The 21,858-nt window shown below is 41.8% G+C and overlaps 1 protein-coding gene across 15 annotated transcripts in view; it reads right to left on the reverse strand.

The window, feature by feature from the left end:
• The window catches only part of NCKAP5 (NCK associated protein 5), a 623,444-nt gene that overhangs the window by 114,114 nt on the left and 487,472 nt on the right, over positions 1 to 21,858 (reverse strand). For 14 of the 15 annotated variants that reach the window (XR_012154214.2, XM_073305284.2, XM_073305277.2 and 11 more), the window contains 2 exons: positions 20,397 to 20,435; positions 8,841 to 8,960 (listed from right to left, as the gene is read on the reverse strand). Coding sequence is in view for 14 of the 15 variants with exons in the window: in XM_073305284.2 (XP_073161385.2) it covers positions 8,841 to 8,960; positions 20,397 to 20,435 (159 nt within the window). In the remaining variant the exon portion in view is untranslated. The remainder of the gene's footprint in view (positions 1 to 8,840; positions 8,961 to 20,396; positions 20,436 to 21,858) is intronic. The other variant, XM_073305285.2, reaches the window with a different exon arrangement.

Below are 21,858 nucleotides of genomic sequence, written 5' to 3' on the forward strand. Positions count from 1 at the left end.
AGGTAGCAGATCTCACAAGAGATCTAGACCAGTGGTTCTCAAAGCCGGTCCGCTGCTTGTTCAGGGAAAGCCCCTGGCAGGCTGGACTGGTTTGTTTACCTGCCGTGTCTGCAGGTTCAGCCAATCGCGGCTCCCACTGGCTGCGGTTTGCTGCTCCAGGCCAATGGAGGCTGTGGGAAGGGCAGCCAGCACGTCCCTTCGCCCGTGCCGCTTCCCGCAGCCCCCATTGGCCGGGAGCGGCGAACCGCAGCCAGTGGGAGCCGCGATTGGCTGAACCTGCGGATGCAGCAGGTAAACAAACCAGTCTGGCCCACCAGGGGCTTTCCCTGAACAAGCAGCGAACCGGCTTTGAGAACCACTGATCTAGACAGCTTTATAGGCAGTGATGGGGAGGAAATGGTACTAGGTAAGAGATTAAAGTCCAGAACCTCCATGGTAGCATTCTTTGAAATCCTTCCTGTTCCATGTGCAGGGACACCAAGACAGAAAGCACTTCAAGGTCTAAATGTAAGGATGAGGGCATGGTATAGGGAGGAAGGATTTAGGTTTATAAGGAACTGAGGAACTTTTGGGGGAAGCAGTGGCCTATACAGGAGGGATGGGGTTCAACTATCCAAAATGGAACCACCAGACTGCTTGCACATAAAATAAAAAAGATTACTGAGGATTAGAGATTATGGGAACTGGGGGAAAATTGACAGGTGAGGAGGACCACCTGCTTTGGGCACAGACATCCCTTGGGGATGAATTTATTAACGGGGGGGAACACAGTATAGTAGAGAAGGTAGGAAAGAAGTAGGTAAAGTACAGGTAAGAGCTAATAAGGAACAATCACATGTTAAATCCCATTTAAGCATAACACATGAAGGCATGCAACTAAATATGGACAAAATGCACAAGTGCTTATATATAAATGCAAGAAATCTAAATACGAAGAGGGTGAACTAGAGACCTTAGCATTAAATGAGGATTTTGATATAACAGTCATTTCAGAAGCTTGGTGGAATAAGGATACTCAAAGGGACATGGTAATACTTGGGCACAAAATATATAGGACTGACACAGTAGGTATTGTTGGTGGGGGAGTGGTATTATAGGTTTTAAAAAAACATAGTCAAATAAGGTGAAAATCTTAAATGAATCAAACTATATCACAAATCTCTAGGGATAGAAATTCTGTGCTTCAATAATAAGAGTATAGCAGCAGAAATATACTGCCAACCACCTGCCCAGGATGCTGACGGTGATTGCGAAATGCTGAGAGAGGTAAGAGAGGCTACAGAACTAGAAAACACAATAATAAAGGGTGATTTCAACTATCCTTATATTTACTGGGTAAATGTCATCTAAGGGCATGATGCAGAGATAAAATTTACAGACACCATGAATGATTTATTCTTGGAGAAGCTTGTCCTAGAACCCACAAGAGAACAGAAATTCTTAATTTAGTCCTAAGTAGAGCACAGGACCTGGTCTAAGAGGTAACTATAGTTGAACCACTCGGTAACAGTGACCATAAAGTAATTAAATTTAGCATCCTTGTAGAAGGGAAAATACCAGCTCAATCCACCACAATAACATTTAACTTTAAAAAGGGTAACTGTACAAGAATGAAGATGCTAGGTAGACAGAAATTAAAAAGAGCAGTCAGAAGGGTAAAACGCTGCAAGCAGCATGGAGAGCACTGAAAAACACCATAATAGGGACTCAGACTAAATGTATACCCCAAATCAAAAAAGACAGTGGGAGGACTACAAGAATTCCATGATGCATAAACAAAATAATGCAAAAAAATGGAGGCTGCTAGTGGCAAAAAGGCATCCTTCAAAACTTGGAAGTCAAATCCTATTGAGGAAAATAGGATGGAGCACAAACTCTGGCAAGTGAAATGTAAACATCTGATGAAGTGAGCTGTAGCTCACGAAAGCTCATGCTCAAATAAATTGGTTAGTCTCTAAGGTGCCACAAGTACTCCTTTTCTTTTTGCGAATACAGACTAACACGGCTGTTCCTCTGAAACCTGTCAAGTATATTAAGGAAAGTCAAAAACGAATTTAAGAAGAAACTTGTTAAAGATGCAAAAACTAACAGTAATTCTTTTTAAGTACATCAGAAGCAGGAAGTCTGCCAAGCAGGCAGTGGGGCCACTAGACTACAAATGTGTTAAAGGTGCACTCAATAAAGACAAGGCCAATACAGAGAAGCTAAATGAATTCTTTGCATCAGTCTTCACTGCAGGTGATGTGGGGGAGATACCAACATCAGAGTGATTCTTTTTGGGTGACAAAGTTGAAGTACTCGCCCAAACTGATGTGTCAATAGAAGAGATTTTAGGAAAAAAAAATTATAAACTAAACAGTAATAAGTCACCAGGACCAGATGATCAAGGTGATAAAGTGTACTTAGATTTTCAAAAAGCCTTAACAAGGTCCTTCGGCAAAGGCTTCTAAGGAAACCAAGTAGCTATGAGAGAAGAGGCCTTACTAATCTATTAGAATTCTTTGAGGAGGTCAACAAACATGGTGGACAAGAGTGATCCAGTGGATGTAGTGTATTTGGACTTTTAGAAAGCCTTTGACTAAGTCCCACACCAAAGCCTCTTAAGAAAAGTAAGCAGTCATGGATAACAGGGAAGTTCCTCTCATGGATCAGTAAATAGGTGAAAGATAGGAAACAAAGGGAAGGAATAAATGGTTGGTTTTCACAGTAGAGAGAGGTGAACAGCGGGGTTATACTGCAGGAATTTCAGAGCCTTGAAATGGCTGAAACTTAAAGTTACTGATCTTGTTCCTAAATATGCCTTTAGAGTGCAGATATGCATGAGGTGTGGTCTAGACAGTTGGCATGCTATCCAGTCTGAATTATGCAGCTTTCAGCACATATTGGTACAGTTATTTAAATGAATGGTTAACTGTTGACATCCTTTTCTACCAATATAAGATGATCTTTGGGTTTGTTTTCTCCTCCGCAATTGCTTACTTTTTGGAGTACCTACTAATTCTGCATATTCAACTGGTAGAAGCCAACGTAATGTCTCTTTTAACCATCTGTATTCAGAACATCATGATGTCTCAAGATATCTGAAAGTAAGGTCAGATTCTGGACCATTCATTTCATCCACTTCTGTCAGGGCTTAAATAATTAATTGTCCTATCTTTCTTCACATGTATAATAATGTTGTTGGAGCAATTTACCCCTTTCTGCTAGGTTGATAACTATTTCCATCTAAGTAAGTGTATTTCCCTTCAAATACATATTTTAGAGCACACTCTTCAAATAGTTATAGAAGTCAATACAAAAATAGTTAATACCTACATTAAGATGAGAATTTAGCAATCTGGCCACAGCAGTATGGACAAATTTTAGGTACACAATTAAGCAATACTGGAGATCCATGGAAAATGAATTATACTAATCCAGCCAAATGTACACAAGGCATAATTAGACATTTCAAAAGACTTCCTGCTTTGTTCTAGAGCTGCTAAAGTGATATTTGTAGAGATAGTGATAAAATGACAATTAAAAGAGAGTTTGGGAACAGAGATGCCCTCGGTCTTACGATTAGTAATATTATTTTATACTTCCCACACTCTATGCAAATTTCACTATGTAGTTGATGTAGTATGATGAAATAAATCAAATCAATGAACAATACTACTACCACTTTGCACTTATTTAACACCTTTCACCCAAGGATCTCAAAGTGCTTTAATTACATCAATGATAGTAACTCTGTTTATGAAGAGATAGAACAACATTCTTGAGAGAATTCAGCTAACGAATTTATATATATGCACCTTCTCATTTAAAATTGTTATTTATTTATGCCTTTACTTGATTTTCATGGTATTTCCAACAGGAGAGTGGGTTTGCGTGTGGGGGGGGAAACCTGGATTTGTGCTGGAAATGGCCCAACTTGACTATCATACACATTGTAAGGAGAGTGATCACTTTAGATAAGCTATTACCAGCAGGAGAGTGGGGTGGGGGGAGAGAAAACCTTTTGTAGTGGTAAACACCCATTTTTTCATGGTTTGTGTGTATAAGAAGATCTTCTGTACTTTCCACAGTATGCATCCGATGAAGTGAGCTGTAGCTCACGAAAGCTTATGCTCAAATAAATTGGTTAGTCTCTAAGGTGCCACAAGTACTCCTTTTCTTTTTGCGAATACAGACTAACACGGCTGTTACTCTGAAACCTGTCATCTTTATACCAAACACTCACGTACCTGCCTCTCCACTCATTTAGTTTCTATGCACTGGCTTTGTCTTCCTTGAGTGCTCCTTTTCATCCAAGCTCAAATCTCAGCCTGTCTAACATTCCCTCCTGGTGTGTGGCTCACTGACAGAATATATGTAACATGGCTAGCTAAAACTGAGCTCCCGATCTTTCTTTCTATACTCTTCCCAAAAGGGCAGGTACTTTATTTCTCCTCCACCCCCACCCTCCCGCAGGGGGTCAACTGGACAGGAGCTCCATTAGTGCCACAGATCCTGGCCTTGGCTGTTGCTGCTTTTCAGGTGGTATTGAGTTGAAGGCACCTCCACAAGATCTCCTCCACAAAACTGTCCCAGTGGGTCAAGGAGAAGGATGGTTAGATAACAGCAAAAATTAGGTGCCTTAGACACTTGCTTATTTAGCCTACACCTAATGCCAACTCTATACATGACTTCCAGCAACAAGAAAGCATGTCTCTAGAGAATCTCAAAACAAACTCACCTTCCATACAAATTGGTGACGGAGCAGAGACTGAATTACCTCCGGCTCCCGGAAACTCTGGTCTTTTATGTCAGGGTTTGGGTTACTTAATCTTTTCAAGATAGGAATGAGATTTCCCCCGTGTGACATATACTGCCAGCAATGGACGCACCGAAATTTCAAGTGCCAAAGAATTAATGTAGCAATCTGCATAATCAAATCCCCCAGATAAACACAGTAATTTCTTGTTCAGTACTATCAGTCCCTTGGATTTAATGGATACTTATATTTATCCAAAATTCATGAAAATGTAATACTTAATAACTGTTTTACAGTGAAGGCTTCTTATAGTTGTCTTTTAAACCTCCCTTGCATGAAATTTGCTAAATCTGGAGTAATCAGTTTTTCTTTTTGATCTGTGTGCGAAACATGAGGGAAAACAGCATAGTGCATTCAGTATTATATAAGGAACATGTTCTGCACTCTAATTTAAATCACATCCTTAAATGATCACAGTGTGTTATGTTCTCCTTTTGTTTATAAACCAAACAGATTGTGAAGGCTTTGTTTAAAGTCAAATGCACTAAAATAACCTGTGATACTGGTGATTCATTATTTTGAAAAGCATTTAAGCTCACTGAGGCAAGATTTCAACACCACTGAAATGGAAGAAATCCATACTTTAATACAAATTTGGTAGGTCAAGAAATTCATATATAGTTTTTAAAGTACATTTAAATTTAGGTAAAAGAATTTACTCATGTCTGGTTGCAGAATAATCTGCTGGTAACATGCAATCAAGTCACTGGTGATAATGGTATACATGATAACTACAGAAGAAAACAACTAAGATTAACTCAATTTTCTTCTTCCTCTGCACTCACTTATTTCAAATTTGTAACTATTTAATTGTACACAGAATTTTAGGATGAGATTTGTATGAAAATAACATTGTACTGCATTGTATAAATCAACAATAAATAAATGATGATATTTTCACACATGTTTAAGTAAATGAGTAGCACAAGTACAACTGACTTTGAATAGGGCTTATGAGCCTTGGCTGCCATTTTCAAAATTCTCAGAGTTAGTCTCCTTTGAAAATCCCATCCCTAAATTATAGGACTCATGTTCCTAAGTCATTTAGATGCTTTTCAGAATTTATAACTGGGTACACAACATGTAAAGCAAATACAGTTATTGACCATATAATTTCTCTAAACTCAACTATATCTTTAGAGAATAATTCAACTGGGGAATAGTTCTTAGTAAATGAAGGTGGATCTGGGACTCCATTCTAAAACACACAGTCACACACCCTGCCTTAGAACAGTGTCCCCCAAAGGGTGGGTCTCGACCTACCATGCGAAGGTTCCAAATGGGTCACAGACGGCAGATCACTTTCCACCATCCCCTACCTATCCCCCAAGGGTCACCCCTCCGCATTAGGCCAGGATTAGGGTTGCGGTGTCAGGGTGGAGGGTGCATGTACATTATGGTGGGTCACCAAAAAAACACAAAATGCAGTTGATAGGTTGCTTTAGTAAAATGTTTTGGAATGTTGACCAATATATGCTGGCTAGCATGTACATATATCATATTAGTCGTATGTATATTATCCACACCATAGATATATATTACTATGCATTAAGCACAAATAGCATTAAGCACAAATATTATAGCAGTTATACAGACTAAACTAGCCTAGACCTTTACTATAATCCTGCCTATTCACTTATGCTGGTATCCCATAACATCGTGCGTTAGTTGAAGTAAGCTTTGGCTTAAGTAGATAGGAAAGTTGTCAGGATAAGGACATATGTGTATTTTACCCTAGCAAGAGATAGGGAGTTATTCCCATAGGCCAGTACTGGAATATCCCAAAGGAAGACAACAAGATATGATTGTTCTGACCTGGTACAAACCTAGAAGGTACCTTCAAACACCAGTACCTGGAATGCTAGTATCCAAAACAAAGATAAGGAAAGGAACAGAACAAGTTAATGAACTGGGACAAACTGATGGGCTGAATTTTAGTAACATGTAAAGAAATGTGTACCTTGTAAAATCATCTGATAAATACTACCAGCTGAAATGTGTAACTTTGGGAGCACACCGTCCGTGTAAGGTGAATGTGACAACGGTGCATAAGACAGCTTTCCAGAGACTGGTATTGTATAAAAACTATTTCCTGTACTATATTATTACTGGCTTATAGCAATAAACCTGACTGACATTGGTTATTTGGTCTATTGAGTATATTTCATAATGAACCAAAATGTGGTCAAAGAATTGATTATACAATTTATCAACAGAAACCACTGCCTTAGAACGTCCAGGTGCAGCTAAATGTGCAGAGATTCCACTTGGAAGCTGCAAAGTGTCAACTCCACAAGTTTTGAGAGAGTTGTGGTCTCCTGGTTGCCTGTGTATGTAGAAGGGACCATCAGAACATTTAAGCAACCACCCTTTCAAATAATTATGGTGTTTGGCCCCAACTCAAGAAAGCATTGTGATTCAGGCATGTATTTAAGTACACACTTGAGTACATTCCTGAATAGGGGTAACTTAAACAAGTGCTTAAGAGCTTTTCTGCATCTGGGTTTAAGAGTATAATCCAAAGTGTCCATTAATGTGGCAACCCCGATGGCAGACATATTATTAGTTGCCTAATCTAGCAGAATTCAGTAATATCATTTGGAAATATCTCTTTGAAAATCTTAAAAGTCTCAGATGATGAATTAGATTCCATTGGGCAAATTAATTTAGAAAATGAGTTAAATTTTGGTAATTCTCAAATTTACTGTTCTGTTTTTCTGCAAAAAAATATTTGACACTGATCATCTTTATCAGAAGTCCATCATTGTCTGAAATACAGTGACACTCTTCTTTTGATTTTTCACAAGGGCTCAAAATACGTTGATGAGCTAGTTCAGTTGCACATCAGCAGTACATTTTGCTGTCAGATTGGCGACATGGAGTTTAGGAATAACAGTGATTCCCCTTCTCACTTGGCCAATAAAGACTAAGCAGTGAAGTCAGAAAAATTCTGCAGATATGAAGAGCCTGCCTGCTAAACCATGGAGAGGCAACAAAGATAAATGTTACAAATTCATACAAGCTGGAAATAAAAAGACTTACTAGATCGACTCCTTCCTGCTACCAATGCAAGTTCATTCTTTTCAGTATATTCCATAGCACTTGGTGCAGTCCAGTTTCAAATAACTTTAATCATAGGACTGACACCAGTTCCTTTGAGAAGATATACGACATCCTAAGGGCCAAATTTCACCATCATATACATGTGTGGAACACCTGGTGATTTCCATAAGAGTTTCATTCATGCTCTTACATAGGCCAAATTCCGTACTCTCATGTACCTTTCTTTGATCTCAGTGGCAACTGTATACACACAAAGGGCAGAATTTGGACCATCTTTAAGCAGCTTCTCAATCTCAACCTAAAGTTACCTTCATTTAATTTCATCCCAGCTCATGGTCAGATTTTTGCTGCTAGGCACTTCTAATGGGAAGGGGAACAAAGAATAATAGGGAAGATAAAAATAAATTCATATTAAGGGAAATGCCACATCAAAAGAAAATCTGAAGCCTTCCTGATTTTTCCAAAATAACAAGGAAGAATGGGAAACAGGTCACTCTACATCTGAGTTCTTGACTGTCTTGTCCCAGAAAAGGTAAAAAAAATATTGCTCTGGGTCTATGTAATATATTGCAGCAAACATGGAGAAAGCTAAATAGACTGTTTTCCTTCTCACAGAAAATTATGCTTTGTTTACCATCAAATGGAATATTATGGAATTATGTATCCACAATTTTTGCCCCCCAAGAGGAATAATGAACCCATATGTGATCCCATTTATCATCCTGAGGAGGCACCTCAAAAAGTAACTTATTCCTCAGATAAACTTCTCTCTCCACATCTGCACATAATGCGCAGCTAAAGTTTGGTGGTGTACACTTTCAATTTCAATGCCACCAGATGATAGATAGATTTTCTTCTAATATATTATGTCTATCAGTTGTCACTTCTTGCTTGCTAACATTTTCTTAAGAAGATTAATATTATGTAAATGTACTGAACTTAAATTTAGCAGATTCTAGAGGCAAAGGTTTCTTCCTACCTGGAGAAGGAGGTCAGAAGCTGGTTTGACCCTTTGTTGGAAAAGCATACTTAGCATTCGATTCTGTTGTTCCAAATCAAAAACTCTTGTTTTCAGCTTTACACATTCTTCCCTCAGATCCTACAGCACAGGAGAAAATAGGAGGATTGAGGAAAAATGCAATGAAACTCTTGAAAATGCTTTATGGAATAGGAGGCTTCAGAAGAGAAAAATGAGCAAAATTTTCAAAATAGCACAAATAAATCAGAAAAAAAGATACTATGCCATTTCCCTGATTATTTGCTCATCAAAAGATAATATTTAAAATGCATGAAATCAGAAATATTAATTACGGTACATATACTTTTGGAGTGCGATGTCAGTTAAGCCTTAGCAGCAGTGTGATTCAGTGTATCGATATGGTCATAAAATCAATCAGAAAACATAAGAATAATTATGTTTTCATAGAGCTGGACTGTGTCTTTAAGCACAGCCCTAAAATACAAAGTGCTTAATACATGCAGTGCTTTGTAAGCTACACCATTATAGAAGTAGACCAAGGAGGCATTATACCTTGGAGATGCTCCTCCAAAATCCCCTCCCTTCCCTGTTTCTGCTTGCTCTGGAGTAGTACCAAGAGCAAAGTATACCACCACGCATACTGGCTCAGCTGTGCTGACTGTTGCATCAGGAAGGGGGGGAAGCTTGGCTCTTCACTTTCCATTCCTCTTCCTGTCCACAAGCTCTGGACTAGCTACTCTAGGGGTATGTCTACACTACAGAATAAGGTCGAATTTATAGAAGTCAGTTTTTTAGAAATCGGTTTTATATATTCGAGTGTGTGTGTCCCCACAGAAAATGCTCGAAGTGCATTAAGTGCATTAACTCGGCGGAGTGCTTCCACAGTACCGAGGCTAGTGTCGACTTCCGGAGCGTTGCACTGTGGGTAGCTATCCCACAGTTCCCGCAGTCTCCGCTGCCCATTGGAATTCTGGGTTGAGATCCCAATGCCTGATGGGGCTAAAACATTGTCGTGGGTGGTTCTGGGTACATATCGTCAGGCCCCCCTTCCCTCCCTCCCTCCGTGAAAGCAAGGGCAGACAATCGTTTCGCGCCTTTTTTCCTGAGTTACCTGTGCAGACGCCATACCACAGCAAGCATGGAGCCCGCTCAGGTAACCGTCACCGTATGTCTCCTGGGTGCTGGCAGACGCGGTACGGCATTGCTACACAGTAGCAGCAACCCATTGCCTTCTGGCAGCAGACGGTGCAGTACGACTGGTAGCCGTTCTCGTCGTGTCCGAGGTGCTCCTGGCCATGTCGGCTGGGAGCGCCTGGGCAGACATGGGTGCAGGGACTAAATTTGGAGTGACTTGACCAGGTCATTCTCTTTAGTCCTGCAGTCAGTCCTATTGAACTGTCTTATGGTGAGCAGGCAGGCGATTCGGATTGCTAGCAGTCATATTGTACCATCTTCTGCCGGGCAGGCAAGAGATGTGGATGGCATGCAGTCCTTCTGCACCATCTGTTGCCAGCCAAAGATGTAAAAGATAGATGGAGTGGATCAAAACAAGAAATAGACCAGATTTGTTTTGTACTCATTTGCTTCCCCCCTCCCCTGTCTAGGGGACTCATTCCTCTGGGTCACACTGCAGTCACTCACAGAGAAGGTGCAGCGAGGTAAATCTAGCCATATATCAATCAGAGGCCAGGCTAACCTCCTTGTTCCAATAAGAACAATAATTTAGGTGCACCATTTCTTATTGGAACCCTCCATGAAGTCCTGCCTGAAATACTCCTTGATGTAAAGCCACCCCCTTTGTTGATTTTAGCTCCCTGAAGCCAACCCTGTAAGCCGTGTCGTCAGTTGCCCCTCCCTCCATCAGAGCAATGGCAGACAATCGTTCCGCGCCTTTTTTCTGTGTGGATGCCATACCAAGGCAAGCATGGAGGCCGCTCAGCTCACGTTAGCAATTAGGAGCACATTAAACACCACACGAGTTATCCAGCAGTATATGCAGCACCAGAACCTGCCAGAGCGATACCGGGCGAGGAGGCGACGTCAGTGCGGTCCCGTGAGTGATCAGGACATGGACACAGATTTCTCTGAAAGCATGGGCCCTGCCAATGCATGCATCATGGTGCTAATGGGGCAGGTTCATACTGTGGAACACCAATTCTGGGCTCGGGAAACAAGCACAGACTGGTGGGACCGCATAGTGTTGCAGGTCCGGGACGATTCCCAGTGGCTGCGAAACTTTCGCATGCGTAAGGGCACTTTCATGGAACTTTGTGACTTGCTTTCCCCTGCCCTGAGGCGCATGAATACCAAGATGAGAGCAGCCCTCACAGTTGAGAAACGAGTGGCGATAGCCCTGTGGAAGCTTGCAACGCTGGACAGCTACCGGTCAGTTGGGAATCAATTTGGAGTGGGCAAATCTACTGTGGGGGCTGCTGTGATGCAAGTAGCCCACGCAATCAAAGATCTGCTGATATCAAGGGTAGTGACCCTGGGAAATGTGCAGGTCATAGTGGATGGCTTTGCTGCAATGGGATTCCCTAACTGTGGTGGGGCCATAGACGGAACCCATATCCCTATCTTGGCACCGGAGCACCATGCCGCCGAGTACATAAACCTCAAGGGGTACTTTTCAATAGTGCTGCAAGCTCTGGTGGATCACAAGGGACGTTTCACCAACATCAGTGTGGGATGGCCGGGAAAGGTACATGACGCTCGCATCTTCAGGAACTCTGGTCTGTTTCAAAAGCTGCAGGAAGGGACTTTATTCCCAGACAGGAAAGTAACTGTTGGGGATGTTGAAATGCCTATAGTTATCCTTGGGGACCCAGCCTACCCCTTAATGCCATGGCTCATGAAGCCGTACACAAGCAGCCTGGACAGTAGTCAGGAGCTGTTCAACTACAGGCTGAGCAAGTGCAGAATGGTGGTAGAATGTGCATTTGGACGTTTAAAGGCGCGCTGGCGCAGTTTACTGACTCACTTAGACCTCAGCGAAACCAATATTTCCACTGTTATTACTGCTTGCTGTGTGCTCCACAATATCTGTGAGAGTAAGGGGGAGACGTTTATGGCGGGGTGGGAGGTTGAGGCAAACCGCCTGGCTGCTGGTTACGCGCAGCCAGACACCAGGGCGGTTAGAAGAGCCCAGGAGGGCGCGGTACGCATCAGAGAAGCTTTGAAAACCAGTTTCATGACTGGTCAGGCTACGTTGTGAAAGTTCTGTTTGTTTCTCCTTGATGAAACCCCCCCGCCCCTTGGTTCACTCTACTTCCCTGTAAGCTAACCACCCTCCCCTCCTCCCTTCGATCACCGCTTGCAGAGGCAATAAAGTCATTGTTGCTTCACATTTATGCATTCTTTATTCACTCATCACACAAATAGGGGGATGACTACCAAGGTAGACCAGGAGGGGTGGTGGAGGGGGGAAGGAAAATGCCATACAGCACTTTAAAAGTTTACAACTTTAAAATTTATTGAATGCCAGCCTTCTTTTTTGGGGGCAATCCTCTGTGGTGGAGTGGCTGGTTGGCCGGTGGCCCCCCCACCGCGTTCTTGGGCGTCTGGGTGTGGAGGCTATGGAACTTGGGGAGGAGGGCGGTTGGTTACACAGGGGCTGTAGTGGCAGTCTGTGCTCCAGCTGCCTTTGCTGCAGCTCAACCATACACTGGAGCATACTGGTTTGGTCCTCCAGCAGCCTCAGCATTGAATCCTGCCTCCTCTCATCACGCTGCCGCCACATTTGAGCTTCAGCCCTCTCTTCAGCCCGCCACTTACTCTCTTCAGCCCGCCACCTCTCCTCCCGGTTATTTTGTGCTTTCCTGCACTCTGACATTATTTGCCTCCACGCATTCGTCTGTGCTCTGTCAGTGTGGGAGGACAGCATTAGCTCGGAGAACATTTCATCTCGAGTGCGTTTTTTTTTCTTTCTAAGCTTCACTAGCCTCTGGGAAGGAGAAGATCCTGTGATCATTGAAACACATACAGCTGGCGGAGTAAAAAAAGGGACAGTGGTATTTAAAAAGACACATTTTATAAAACAGTGGCTACACTCTTTCAGGGTAAACCTTGCTGTTAACATTACATACATAGCACATGTGCTTTCGTTACAAGGTCGCATTTTGCCTCCCCCCACCGCGTGGCTACCCCCCTCAACCCTCAACCCTCCCCCCTCCCTGTGGCTAACAGCGGGGAACATTTCTGTTTAGCCACAGGCAAACAGCCCAGCAGGAATGGGCTCCTCTGAGTGTCCCCTGAAGAAAAGCACTCTGTTTCAACCAGGTGACCATGAATTATATCTCATTCTCCTGAGGATGACACAGAGAGATAAAGAACGGATGTTGTTTGAACGCCAGCAAACATACACTGCAATGCTTTGTTGTACAATGATTCCCGAGTACGTGTTACTGGCCTGGAGTGGTAAAGTGTCCTACCATGAAGGACGCAAGAAGGCTGCCCTCCCCAGAAACCTTTTGCAAAGGCTTTGGGAGTACACCCAGGAGAGCCGCGAATGCCAGGGCAAAGTAATCCTTTCACATGCTTGCTTTTAAACCACGTATAGTATTTTAAAAGGTACACTCACCGGAGGTCCCTTCTCCGCCTGCTGGATCCAGGAGGCAGCCTTGGGTGGGTTCGGGGGGTACTGGCTCCAGGTCCAGGGTGAGAAACAGTTCCTGGCTGTCGGGAAAACCGGTTTCTCCGCTTGCTTGTTGTGAGCCACCTACAACCTCATCATCATCTTCTTCGTCCCCAAAACCTGCTTCCGTATTGCCTCCATCTCCATTGAAGGAGTCAAACAACACGGCTGGGGTAGTGGTGGCTGAACCCCCTAAAATGGCATGCAGCTCATCATAGAAGCGGCATGTTTGGGGCTCTGACCCGGAGTGGCCATTCGCCTCTCTGGTTTTCTCGTAGGCTTGCCTCAGCTCCTTCAGTTTCACACGGCACTGCTTTGGGTCCCTGTTATGGCCTCTGTCCTTCATGCCCTGGGAGATTTTGACAAAGGTTTTGGCATTTCGAAAACTGGAACGGAGTTCTGATAGCATGGATTCCTCTCCCCATACAACGATCAGATCCCGTACCTCCCGTTCGGTCCATGCTGGAGCTCTTTTGCGATTCTGGGACTCCATCATGATCACCTCTGCTGATGAGCTCTGCATGGTCACCTGCAGCTTGCCACGCTGGCCAAACAGGAAATGAGATTCAAAAGTTCTCGGTTCTTTTCCCGTCTACCTGGCCAGTGCATCTGAGTTGAGAGTGCTGTCCAGAGCGGTCACAATGGAGCACTCTGGGATAGCTCCTGGAGGCCAATACCGTCAAATTGTGTCCACAGTACCCCAAATTCGAGCCGGCAAGGCCGATTTAAGCGCTAATCCACTTGTCAGGGGTGGAGTAAGGAAATCGATTTTAAGAGCCCTTTAAGTCAAAATAAAGGGCTTCATCGTGTGGATGGGTGCAGGTTTACATCGATTTAATGCTGCTAAATTCGATCTAAAGTCCTAGTGTAGACCAGGGCTTGGGGTGGTTTGGCCACAGACAGAGGTTGATGAGCCTACTACAGCCTTGGCTGAGGAAGCTCATCCCAAGTTTTAAAGGTTTACCTAGTTCAGTTGCCAATAAGGGCTACCACTTGTAACCTTATGACCCTGGATGGGTTGTCTGCAGCTGAGATTGTACTTAGGATCTCTGGTTCTTAAAGCATGAAGCCCTTCTGTCCAGGTCAATTAGCCAAAGGTTGCAGGTTCATTAACCTTTACCTTTCGCCCAGTCTCCTGTAGAAGGGGACAGAGTGCCAATTTGTGTGGGCTACACCCATTCCCAAGGGCTCGCACAGGGTTGTAAAAATGATTCTCATTCCCCTTTATCCCCTTAGGCGGCCACAAAGTCCAAATCACAGTTCAGAACAGAGTGAACAGAGGTCTGATAAACTGAAGCCGAGTATGGTTTTTTTTTTTTTAATATACCCAGCATGATTCCATACCATACACTATTTCAGCTGTCAAATTTGATGATGCAGTTTTGTAACTGAAGGGACCTATGATAACTTTTTAAAGAGAAGCTGCTGTGTAATTTAGCCCAATAATTTTATCTACTTTACAATTGTTATAGTCTAATGGGAATTGTTATAGTCTTAAGATTTTTAGAAAATGTCTATCACCTCAGCATCTAAGACCCCAGCAAAGCACTTCAAGCATTGCTTAAGTTTAAATACATGAGTAGGCCTACCGAAATTAAGCATGTGCTTAAGTGCTTTGCTGGACTCAGGCCTAAGTGCAGATCCTAAAAGTTTGGGTTTTTTTGCAGTCACCATTCTGCTAGCAAAATATTAATCAAAATAAAGCACTCAACAATACCCAGTGTTTATGTAAGAACTGTTTTATGCCTGCTACCCAGATAGCTAAAGGAACATAACCTAATGAATGCTTTATTCTCAGAGCTACAGTGGCATCTTTGATGCTGGTGGTACACAATCCATGAAATAAACGTTAGCCATCTTGGTGGTTATTCCACCACAATTACAAGGGTCGGGGGAATCAATGCAGGCACATTTATTCCCACAAAAAGCATAACCACTCTTCTCAGTTTTTTTTAAATTTAGAACAGCTGCTACCCACTGGCACTGCCTAACTGGTGGAGAAACTGGCCTCTTGCTCCCAATACGCTTTGTCCATCAATATCATTGTCATAAATATTAAGAGAAGGGTAAACCCCTTTGAAATCCCTCCTGGCTAGGGGAAAACTCCTCTCACCTGTAAAGGGTTAAGAAGCTAAAGGTAACCTCGCTGGCACCTGACCAAAATGACCAATGAGGAGACAAGATACTTTCAAAAGCTGGGAGGAGGGAGAGAAACAAAGGGTCTCTGTCTGTCTTTATGCTGTCTTTGCCGGGGATAGACCAGGAATGGAGTCTTAGAACTTTTAGTAAGTAATCTAGCTAGGTATGTGTTAGATTATGATTTCTTTAAATGGCTGAGAAAGGAATTGTGCTGAATAGAATAACTATTTCTGTCTGTGTATCTTTTTTGTAACTTAAGGTTTTGCCTAGAGGGGTTCTCTATGTTTTGAATCTAATTACCCTGTAAGATATCTACCATCCTGATTTTACAGAGGGGATTTCTTTACTTCTATTTACTCCTATTTCTATTAAAAGTCTTCTTGTAAGAAAACTGAATGCTTTTTCATTGTTCTCTTATCCAAGGGTTTGGGTCTGTAGTCACCTATGCAAATTGGTGAGGCTTTTTATCCAACATTTCCCAGGAAAGGGGGGGTGCAAGTGTTGGGAGGATTGTTCATTGTTCTTAAGATCCAAGGGTCTGGGTCTGTAGTCACTTAGGCAAATTGGTGAGGCTTTTTACTAAACCTTGTCCGGGAAGTGGGGTGCAAGGTTTTGGGAAGTATTTTGGGGGGAAAGACGTGTCCAAACAGCTCTTCCCCAGTAACCAGTATTAGTTTGGTGGTGGTAGCGGCCAATCCAAGGACAAAGGGTGGAATATTTTGTACCTTGGGGAAGTTTTGACCTAAGCTGGTAAAGATAAGCTTAGGAGGTTTTCATGCAGGTCCCCACATCTGTACCCTAGCGTTCAGAGTGGGGGAGGAACCTTGACAATCATTAACAATGTATTGACCTGCAAAGGTGCATGAACCTGATGAAGTAGCAGCTCAGAGTGGGAAATTATAGTCAGAAGTAACCAAAGTGCCTGTCTACATCAGTGCCAGTTCTTATCTAGAGTGTACTGTAGCCAGCACAGAAAATACAAAAGAGGTCACCACACAATGAGAAAATCTTGCCCCAAGACCATTGCAAACATGCTGAAATATCTTTAGTTACAGAGGTATCACTGGATGAATTATGAAGTTATTTCCCCTGGATACATTACCAGGATAGTGCTTATTTTAAGTGGTTCTAAAGCTGTCCAAGTTCTATATGTGGTGCCTTCTGAAATGACGAGGCAATGATATCTATTTGAGGTGTAGTGAAATCCTAAAGCTTTAATTCTCTGAGTGAAAACCCCTGCTAAAAACTCTCATCTATTACCTTATATGGGACAGTGTTTCTCGGCAGGGGAAGCACAACACCAAAGCTCCTCTTTACATGGCTTTCACAAATTATCAAAGAAATTAAAACTGAGACCTAGCTGCTACAATGAAGTTTAAATACTGAGTTCACTGAAGAGGAAAAACGCTTCATGGGAACTGACAATTTAAAACAACATTGCAGACATAGCAATATTGCCTCGCAAACCTTTCCTTTTAAGAGCTAAACACTGGAATTTTATATCCCTCAAACTTCAGACTTTTTGCTCAAGAGCAAGAGTAAAATTCTCGCATGTTACCAACCAAGATGCAGTAAACTGTTCCAACACTAATGCCATTCACAGTAAGGTGAAAAAAAGCACTAACAGGAAATTAACATAAGAATATTTATGTAAAGTAGCAATGCCTGGTTATATTAAATCAAAATAGTAAAATGATCAGTAGGCATGTTGTGTAATAATTAACAAAACCTGAAGTATCTCATTATGCACATTCCTGAATGTAGGACTAATGGGTATTAAAAAAGCCATACCACAAATATCTATCTCAGGACTGTAGTATCTGAGTGTCTCACAATCTAAGGTGTTTATCCTGACAACACCCACTGCACTATTCCTCGATACCAGAACTATTTTTCCCCCAGCTGGGAAATGATGCCTTTCCTTTAAATTCTGGAAATCCACTGCCTTTCCTTTGAATCCATTTCCTCTGTTGTAATGCTCAGTTCCTGTCCACACATTCACCATACACAGCACTGAAGATCACCTGTAGCACCAGATAACAGGTGGCAAGATTTAAAAAATCAGAAAGGGAAAAATTAAATGATCACACGGATCCTAGAGCAGAGAATGTGGGTCAGCACTTTCCTGAAAGGACTCAAGTGTAGCAGGGTGACAAGCAAAGGTCAGATCTATGGATCACTCAGCAATTCCATTATGCACTATAACTCCGATGTTACAATGTTGATCCAGATCTTAAGGAAAACTTAGACCCAAGCACGCAGCTGCACTTTCTCAACTGGGCACTAGGGATCTCTGGAGAGGCGATGGAAACCTCACACCGGCTGCAGAGATATTCCATGCAGTTTATTCCAGCCTTCTGTCTGGAGCCTGCTTCTAGGGTGTTAGCACAACCAATTGAACGGAAACGCTCTCTAGCAGCAGTTCCCCACTGCCTACCTTTTCCCCAGGCCCCTTCCCATGTGTTGCCACAAAGCAAACCCCAGCAGTGGTAGGTTACAAGCAGTGCAGGGGATGTCACCTCCTGTGTGGAGCTTCAAAATACTGCCTCCCTCTTTACCCAGGGGAATTACCCAGGTTTAATTCTGCCACATAGAGTTAAGCCATCCATGGATACATGAAGAATGATGGTTGATGATCTACACAGAAATCAATGGGACTGTGCAACAAACACACAAAACATATTTTGTGGGTTTGTCTCAAAATCATTTGCTGATTATCTGACTTCTCAGATTTTCCAGAGGTAAAACCTGCTGTTTGTAAGTGGGGAGAAAACGCAAACAAATTTTCTGCATAAAAAGATGAAATTTTGCTCTGGGGCTAATTCAGGAAAAATCCCAATTTCACATATTTTCTGCAAGCGCTTGGTAAAAAGCCGGCCATATCAGAGTAATTCAATATGTATTATAACAAATGATATACTCCAAAAGTGTACATTTAAGACTGTAATTCCATCTCAAGGTTTCAATGACATTGATAAATCACTCAAGCTTTGCTCTCTCAGTTTATCTCATCAGAATTCCTCAGTGGAATCACAGTCTTCTCATATACTGGTGGGTATACAGTAATTTATCCCTTACGTTACAGCATGTACTTAATTTGAACAAAAATTAGCCCTTGCTGAGCAATTTCAAATTCACAATAAAACATACCCAATATAGGTTACTGTGCAATATTACTCTTCTTGAATCTTTGAAAGCTCTCAGCTTGTCTTCATGCCTCACTATGCCCCAGAGGTGTGTTATCTCACTGTGGCATGACTTGATGTGTCTTGCTGCTTAGCTGCAGTATGGTAGATTTATCTGTTTACTAGTTATTACCTGGATTTGTATAACTACTACCTTTTGTGATTGACCTGAAGAGTCCAATTTCCTACACTATTGTTTCCCTCTTCTTTCTTATAAATGATCTCAGTATGAACAGAGGTAGGAGTACTGTAACAGTTAACATTCATTAGCATTTAGAAGAGTACCCTCTCCATTTCATGGACATTAAATTAGCTGGTATTACTCAGCAGTTGGTAAGCAGCTGTTAAATCCCATCAATACTCAGCAAATTACTTTATTAAATGTATTGAAATCCATTTTTATTATATCTGTACAAACTCCACAGTTCCTACAAGTTTGGGTGGGTCCATGATTGGGAAAGTATATTGTCATAAAAAAATCTGACTCTCAGTGCAAAAGGATTCAGAGAGCTTCTCTCTGCTTTTGGAAAACAATCACAACATTTCCCGAATTATAGCCTAAAATATGGAGACTGAAACTCTAGCAAATATGTTACCATTATAAGATGTGAATTTGCTTTATGTACTCAAGGACCAGTTCTCTGATTATATGTAGAATAGATATAACAAGAACAGCAACAGTGCAAGCTTCCCCACACTGCCTTGCCTCATGTCTGATCTGCGTGGACCACCACTAGGCTTGAGTGTGCTGTGTCATTTCCAGACCTATGCAGGGTGGAATTGTGGGTACAGAGACAAAGATAGTGTTCTGAAGATGTGGAGGTGAGGAATGGAATATTCATCCCCAAGTGACAGTGGCATCTGTGGAGCCATTTTGTGGCCACAATTACTGAGCATAGGGCTTTAGAAAACATTAATTGCCCCCTCTATATGCTCCCTCCACAGATCTTCACAGTACGTGAATGTGGTGGCTACACTCCAGGATATTCCTGCATTGCCTACCTACAAATCCCTCTCTACACAGCTGTCATATAGCACAGAGGTGTTAAAGAGCAAAGTTCCATAGCATGGGGCTGAAGTGTCCCCCTTACATCATCTTCACTACTCAGCCTTAGAATATCCATTCCTCCGCTGTGTATATGGGAGCCTTCCATTGCCACTCAGGGAGGCAAAGGCTTTCACCTATAACCCTTATATTCTGCTGTCAGCCAACAAGAGTGCCAAGTGTGACGGTGTTTTCTGATGTCCAACAGGAACCGGATTGGGAGACAGAACCAACTAATTTTGGATAGGACACAAAAAAGCCAAGAGATGGAATGGACTGTCAGGCATTATTTACCTTAGCCAGGCCTACCCTAAGTATCAAATGGGATGAGGCTATATATTCCATTACCAATCCTCTGAGGTGTCCAGAAATTATTTTTCATTTCTGTTATTGGTAAAACACTTGTCATATTTTGACATTTTGTGGTTGCGTTAGTGAAATGTGTGCACAGCATTTGAAAAAACGTATCACACATAAAAACATACATTTTCTAATTCAATGGTTTGCATTTATAGCCTTTAAAAATATGCCAAAAATCAGAGAAACAATCTTACCTTTTGAGTAAGTAGAGCTTGAACAACCTGGTTGGCTACCTGTAAGAAATAAATAATAAAATAACTGAGCAGTGTATTATATTGATTTTTTTTGGCAGAGGAGACCCTTTTCTGAGGGATCCCACTATAAGCTATTTCCCCCCTGGAGTAACTCCCCGAACCCACTCCCTAAATCAGATAGTGACATAACGAGCGTACATACAATCTAGGTTCTAACTTTTGACCGGTTCCCAATTTCATACCAAACATATACACCCTAATAACTTTAGTATGACATTACAAATCTTTGTTTTGGTCTTCTAGTCTAATACAATCAAACAGAATACAATGTAAGGGTCAGATCTCTCACTGATGTAAATCACTATAGTTGAACTGACTTCAGTACCGCTACACTGCTGAGGACATGATCCTGAATGTTTTGATGAAGCTTAGTTGTTTCTTGATTCAATGCTGGCAAATGGTACATCTATCATGATAGGCAGGCAACAATAAAGTGCCACAGAAAATTAAAATACCTAGAGTAATCAAAATATGGTTGGTTTCAGAGCAGCAGCCGTGTTAGTCTGTATTCGCAAAAAGAAAAGGAGTACTTGTGGCACCTTAGAGACTAACCAATTTATTTGAGCATAAGCTTTCGTGAGCTACAGCTCATTTCATCAGATCTGATGAAGTGAGCTGTAGCTCACGAAAGCTCATGCTCAAATAAATTGGTTAGTCTCTAAGGTGCCACAAGTCCTCCTTTTCTTTTTGCAAAATATGGTTGGAAGCATTCACACAATAATGTGTAATTGCCTTGAATCAGATTACACACCATTGATTAGAGGAACTGAATACGTGGGAGGGAATTTTTAAATTTATTTTATATAAGTGTCCTCTCCTTAGTTACATTTTTGACATGGGGGAAAAGTAAGTATTTTCTGCTGGTGATACTTTAGAATGTTTTTGACAAATGTTTCATTAAAAAAATGTATTACCATAATCAAATGTCATTTTTGAAACTATACATGAACTGTCACATTTTCAGTGGGTTTGTCCTGATTCCATTCTGTATAAATAACAATCTTAGGCTCAACTCTCTGTGCACAGAGTCTAGTTACGAGTTCGAGTTCATTTTAGCTTTCTAAAAGTTAAACAATACGTGAGGCTGTCATTTGGAAGTACAAATCTGCCTTGCCTCTCTTTACTGTTAGTGAATTTAAAATAAAAATTAAAAAAAACAGAGCGTTCAAGTGAACTAAGTCATGAGCAAAGAGCTGAAGCTAATTCATTTCGGCAAATAATTCAATTCTCTAAAACCCAAAACTTTGATTTGATTCATATTCTCATAAAATTGCCTAGTATCTATTTTTTCCCCCAAACTGGTCCCTAATTTAAGGCAGCCTATGGAACAGTGGTCACATAAAATAGCTCTATACATGATTTAACAGAAGACAGACTAATACTGGAACTGTAATAACCCACA

The sequence above is a fragment of the Lepidochelys kempii genome, chromosome 11, assembly GCF_965140285.1.
Source record: "Lepidochelys kempii isolate rLepKem1 chromosome 11, rLepKem1.hap1, whole genome shotgun sequence".
NCBI classification, from domain to species: domain Eukaryota; kingdom Metazoa; phylum Chordata; order Testudines; family Cheloniidae; genus Lepidochelys; species Lepidochelys kempii.